Source organism: Pundamilia nyererei, unplaced genomic scaffold, assembly GCF_000239375.1.
Source record: "Pundamilia nyererei isolate P.nyererei 1_Seehausen unplaced genomic scaffold, PunNye1.0 scaffold00006, whole genome shotgun sequence".
Taxonomy (NCBI): Eukaryota; Metazoa; Chordata; class Actinopteri; order Cichliformes; family Cichlidae; genus Pundamilia; species Pundamilia nyererei.
In genome coordinates, this window is record NW_005187407.1 from 4,502,635 (window position 1) to 4,509,427 (window position 6,793).

Sequence of the window (6,793 nt, forward strand, 5' to 3'; positions counted from 1 at the left end):
TATATATATGCGCTAACTAGCAGTGCTCTGGCCCTTTCCTGCTGTCATACTGCAGGAACCCAACTCATTTCACGTGGCAGTTTTAAATACTACCCAATACCATATCTCAGCAACAACATAAGTTTGGGTGTAGGTCAACAGATTATTCAAATTGTACATTGGCAGTAATCCCCAGCACCTTTGATCAGTAAATAACCCAACCTTTAGGCCCTGTGTATTCAGGCAGGTATAAGACCTTAACACCTCAGCAGAGGAGTGTACAGTGATAAGGCAACTTGTCCACACCTCAGCAAAAAAAAAAAAAAAAGTCAGCATTTGAGGAACAAGAAACTGCACCAGTATAAACCACGCCTACACGAGCAGCAAGCGACTGTGCTCACTGCTGAATACCTAACATGTCCATAACTACACTACAGACATTTGAATCCTTTGAGAGGAATGTCTGAGGCCTAGAAAACAACTGGTTGCATAGCAACAAGTAAGGCTGCAGAAAATAAGGGTGAATCACACCCGATGGATACAAAGCACAACACTGAAACATACACAAAAAAAAAGAAAGAAGAAAAATGCATGAACGAGATTCCCTGAAGGCAAAAGAGGACATTCTTCTCATTCACACAAGGCCTGCACACCACACTTCCTCTCCTTGCAACTCAACATGTGATTCACACATGCACACCACTAACATGCATGCCGTCCAGTGCTAAGAGCTTCATGGAAATTTCCACTTTTGCAAGTCTCAGCCTATAAAGCTGAGGCGAGGAGCTAAGGTAGAGATAAACAGCTGAGGAGTAAGTAGCAACGGCGGCTCTGTTACACACGGAACATTATCCCAAGATTTACAACCTCCGAATGATAGGCCAGGAACAATGCAAAGCTGGCTGTAAACCAGAGCCGTATTTCACTGAACAGATTAAGCAAGCATACCTGTAGATAGTGTAGAGTTTATTATTAGATATTTTGCAGCCAACATCTTTGCAGCATCTTTGGTGACAGAGATTACTCAAATGAAAAATCAAAGCTTCCATTATCTTCTAGTACGTCTAAACAGATATTTTACACCCCCTGAGGGATGGACTCTCCTCACGTCTATTATGAGCAGAGGACATGCTGTGACAGAGTTCTGCACTTTTGGCTGAAAGCTGCTAAAACATACTTGGAACATATATATGTTAAGTTGGTAATGCATTCAGATGTAGATAGATGAGAAATGGCTGCAAACTAAATAAATAGCTAAAAAAAGATTTCTTTCTAAAAATTTTCTTTAAAGATTTGCTACTTCAAGAAAAAAGCCAGGAGTAATACTGATTATCACATTCAAATATTTAAATACGGCACTTGGATACAGTGAGTGACTCATTGACAGAAACAACATCTGACTCCAACCCAATTCTCTCATCTTGGCCGCTCTTCATATTTCGGCCTATCCCAGAATTCACATGTGTACTTACACTGCACGAAGCAGCCAATGGCAGGGCAGGGAGGAAATGGTCTTGGAAGCCTGTCAGGCAGGGAGCAGTGAATGACCATATATGGTAAAATCTGCAGTCAGCAGGACTGAGAGGCAGAAGCGGCAAAGGCAGAAGCAAAATGACCAAAGTGTGGGGAAAGACCCTGGATATCATGCACACCCAGTGCATTTTTGCATAAAGACACAGGAAGCAGCTACAAAGGCAGTAAAACCTAGTGAATATTAGACAGAGGAGAAATAACGTGTCACTGTAGAAATGCCCAAGGATTACTAACAGGCACAGGCTCAGCAGAGTGAATGAATGGTACCATTGATTTAAAACCCACACTCCAAATTTGATTTCTGTAAAGTGCTTAGAACATAAAGGTGTTGCTGGGTAAAAGTGTTTATTGAGCAGGATTTTTTTTATAACACTCCCATCATAGGATGAACAAATCAGATTTCGATTTAAAGGACTATAAATTAAAATCCACAGTAACAATTCACTCATCCTTCGCTCTTCGTTCGTGTTGACCAGAGAGGAGCCACCAGGATTTTTTCTCCCAATTACGAGCTAGCTGCTGTATTCACTTCTACAACTTCCTTCATATGGAAATCAGGGAATAAATTAGCAGGCATCCAGCTAAGAATGAGAAAGGGACAGATTGAAAGCATGAGGGAAGGGAATGACATGTGCAAAGCTAGACATCTGATCCCCTCTCTATAAATCTCATTTTTCTCTCAGGAAGAGGCAACAATACTCGTGGCTGTGCTGAGTCAGGGCGGCCTGCCGCACTAACCCACAACCTAGTGAGTCACAAAAAAGAGCCACCCCCACGAGGTCAGGTCACAGATCTGAATTTTAGGTGATGCTTTTTATATACCCAAAAAAGCAATTTGAGGACAAAAGAAATATTGCTCCCCCCGTCTGGGCTTGCATGACAGTAACAAAGACAGTGCATAGTTACTTATAGCTTAATTACCGGGGGGGGGGGGGGGAGAGATTGCATCATCACACTTCTGCTGCACCCCCCCGATGCACCCCTGCTGCACCCCCCCCATAAGTGGAGTAATGACAAAGGGCTGTACTGGGAGTAAGCATTGGGACAAAGGCCCAGAGCAGCTGGCTTCCCGTAGAGACTAGGAGCCACACAGCACAGGCAGATGGGTTGGCCGCACAGATGCACCCTCAAATTAGAAATCCAAAGGGGAGGGAGGTTGAAGACACTGAGGGGATGTGCACCCTTGCAAAAAAGTGGAATGAGACCCAAAAAACTGTAACTCAAGAGTTTTATCCACAAAGCAGAGCTGCATAAATGAGAACACAGAAAAACAGGCTCATTTACACAAAACTTAAACTTGTAATCCATTCATAACTGAGAAATAGCTTTTTCCATGTAGTCTTTTAGCAATGGCGTTAAGTGCAGAGATCAAATCTTTAATACCAATCCACTGCTCTGCAGTCTAGTCATACAATTTGCAAGAACAGACTTGTCCCACTTTTGAGACCTGCATTGCCAGCTGAGGCTATACTGAGATTTCCAGATGGACCTGCTTTGTCAGAAAAAAGAAAAAAAATCATTTGAGAATAGTAAGGTCATAAAGACTTGAAATAGAAGTTAAAAGGAAAAAAAATAAATTAATTGAAGCTTAAATCTTTATGTTAGTTGTAGGTTCTAATAACTGTCTTTTCCCATTATGGTTATCTGTAAAACAGGTTTGGTGGCACAAATACATGTCAAAGTATCTTTAACATGCATACATACAAATCTTAACTAACAGAATTCCCCTTTCAGCGCCAGGCCCTCAAAGCATGGGCTGCTCTATGAAGAAAAGACTCACATTTGAAGGACTAGTTTGTCAGGGTTACAAGAAAATACGTGGGAAGATCTGAAAGTCTCAATTGAGGAAACTGCCTAGAGGTTTTCGCTGTACAGAAAGACCTCACTGAAAACTTTTTTTTTTTTTTTTAAATTCAGCAGTGAAAGTAGACTTTGTTCAGGAGACACACCATTACTGTACTGCAGCATGGCATGCAAAGGGAAGCTCAGTAGTACACAGACACAGAAAGAGGAGGACCCAGGAGGAGTGTGAACCGGTTCGAGCTCGCAGCCCACCTCCAGTACAAGCTTTGTATTGAATGAGGTGCTGAGAGGTGTTAAGCTGTGTGATGACAGGCCTAAGGATCCAGTCTCCAGTGCCAGGGCTAGCTCATATGACATGGCAGTGTAGTGGTGTACACTAATTACAGGTCCAGGGTAGATCTGTCAACAGCATTGCAGTGCTTATGTCACTCTATGTCAGGGCCTGCTACTTGGCCACTGCCTGACGCTGACAAACAAACACAAGCAAGCAGCAATTCACCACTATCAAACATAACAGCAGCCAAGAGGTTTGTGGGACATGCCAGGACATTGGACCTCTATTGCGCCTTAACTGACCTAATTATGACACAAGGTAAAAACAAACGGAAGGCATGTACCCTGCTAATTTGTTTACATCCAAAAACTCATCAACATGGAGGCAAGGATCAGGAGACAGTGTAGCTTGCATTGTACTTGCGTGGCTTGTGTGAAACAACCCACTGTTAAACATTAATCCAAAGGTTTATAGTTCAACTTTATATTCATATTACTCAAAATATAATCAGGGAGCACTGAAATCATGTAGTATGATAAAGAATACGATTTTTTAAAAGTGGATGCAACCATGCTTACACATTCAGTTCACTCCATTTGCACACCCCAGCCCAGTCCAAAGGGCGCACAACACATAATAAACTCACCTTGTGCAGAGGGAGGACGAGGAATGCTCCGCCACCGCTGGCCTCAATAATTAGGGCGACAAACTTGGGGTTCACTGCACAAAAGGCGCTGTCCCACGTGACCCTCGAGACCCGGATATCATCGTAGCACTGGTCATTCTTCACCGCCTGGCCGAAGACGTGACGGAATTTGCTCTGCCGTACAACTCGTCTCATATCTGCAGAAAACAAAAAAAAAAAGGCAGAGAGCACATTTATTTAAAGACACACTGTTGCCGTTGTGATGTTGAACCTATTCATTTCAGCAGAGGTTTGCACAAGCCGCAACTGCAATATGCACCAACACAAATGTAGAGTATGTGAACTAGTGAAAGCCTCGAGAGGGTGAGACACCCAACGAAAACGTTCAGCACATTTGTGATTACAGACTGAGAACATTAGAGATTTGATAAAAGTCTGAAGTTGTCGCTATGCACAGTCTCCTTGTATCTATTTGGTCCTCAGAAAGAGGAGTTTGTCACATGCATGTTTCAGATTGACAGATTTATCACCTTTTTTAAAATAATGTGAGGACGCTACAGTGAAATACAATGGTGTGATTTCATGGTTTCGCTAATGTCAGGTAAGCACTTCCAAAAAGGTACTGTGAAACAGAATGTGTTTCATGAGATTTTAAAGACTTCAAACTATTTCCAGTGGGTAGCTGTAACCCCTGTCGCGCCTCCTAAATCTTCCATTGTGCCAAACATTAAACATCTGACATACTAACAGCATGTATCTGTGGCACACTTTTAGAAAGAGCCACTTCTAAGAGGGAAAAATAGGACATACCCAATCCAAACAAAAACAGACTCTGTGGCTGGTTCAGCTAAAATCTTTACCAAGACAACAATCTGTTGGCAGACAAAGGCACTCTGGAAAACATGCTCATTCAAAAGCTTCAAGTTCCACAGCTCTGCCTACAATAACAAACCACTTCCAAAGATAATGGAAAGCCATCCAACTTCAGACAAACAACTGAATGAGGTCCAATCTTACCAAAACCTATAGATAGGCAAACACTTGGGTGGGTTTCGGACTCCTTTATTCTACTTTTTTAATATTCGACATGGGAACAGTTTCAAAGCCTGAATCACCACGACTAAAGCATGGCACAGGATGTGAGACATGTTTTGAAGGAGGTTTTCCACTGTGTGCAGAGAGAGAGAAAGAGAGACGGGGAGAGAGCAGGAGAGTGAACGAGCAAGGAGGAAAGAGTGACTATGAGCGAGAAACACTTGTGTGGCATGTTTCCGACAGGACAAGGATCACAACACAAGCAGGAAGTTCGTCCTGTTGAGCAGTGGGAGTGTCCGAACAGCCCTTATCTATCGTAAAACAAGTATAGAATGTCATTAACTAGTAGAATGAATAAGTTATTATAAACCTAAAGAGGCTAATTTGTTCAAAAATGGAATTACATTTTTAATCTCAAATTGTAATCTTGCTCAAAACAGGGAGGAGTCCTCCCTACATTTATCTGGTTCAGGAGTGCACTGGTGTAGGAAACTCAAACTTGATTAGTTCTGGAAAGAGCTGATCAACTACATTGAAGTCCTTCAAAGATAACCAAAGGTAATTTTTCTGCAACTTCACAAAACCTTATATAATGAGCTAGAATTACTTTTCATGTGTGTCAAAAATGGAGAAGGAAAAAATAAAAATTAAAAAATGGGGGGGGGGGGTTTCCAGGAAGGCGATCGCAATCTGGGTCAACACTTTACAGGAAAAACTTGTGATAGGCAAGCCTTGTTTGCATACCTGTACAGCTTTGTTTGTCACATAGCTGCATGTCAGTAGAAACTGAAATCAGATGCCTCCCTGGAGGAAAATGTGCTGACGACACCAAAATATGAGGCAGATTTGCACGCTTTTATTTGCCCGTAGCTCTTTTAATTACAGGTGAATAATTTGATTATTATTTTAACGTTGTCCTTTTTTATGCATCTCTTCTAACAAATACAAGGAAACCCTTGACACATGAAAACACATATCACATGAAAGCCTACATGTGCCCTTGAACTCTCAACCAAGCGGTTTCTGTCATATTTCAGCCTGCTTAAAGATCAAAATGACTGGGTGTTCATCAGAAGTTAGTGAGGGTGGTTTGTGCCTATCCGACTACCCTGGAAAAACCCGGAAATCATTCATATGGTCGTCAAACCCCATCTGTATTGATATATACTGAGATGTCAAAACTTATCGTCAAGGGTACAGGGGAGGTCATCAAATGTTCTCTTTGTGGAGTTAAAGGAAATATTCTAAAGTCAAACTGACTGTACTTTATTCTGTGCAGAGAGATCAAAAACACATGAGTGGAAATAAACTATGTGCACCATATGAATTAGACAAATCAGACGTGATGGCGTGACTGCTTGAGGTCAGGATATGGTATGAATATTGGAATGAACAAAGAGTGCACAGCAGGTGTTTAGAGAGGGCTTAAACTCACTTCTTTTTTGCTTTTTTGTGGTGGCGGTGGTGATTGAGCATGTACATGATCACAAAAATGAATTCATACTTGGGTTTCCTGCATAGAG

At 41.9% G+C, this 6,793-nt stretch overlaps 1 protein-coding gene across 1 annotated transcript in view; it reads right to left on the bottom strand.

Moving 5' to 3' along the window:
* Positions 1-6,793, bottom strand: part of LOC102213986 (uncharacterized) — a 31,700-nt gene that overhangs the window by 8,415 nt on the left and 16,492 nt on the right. The window contains exon 4 of the mRNA XM_005722176.2: positions 4,236-4,432. Coding sequence (XP_005722233.1) covers positions 4,236-4,432 — 197 coding nt within the window. The remainder of the gene's footprint in view (positions 1-4,235; positions 4,433-6,793) is intronic.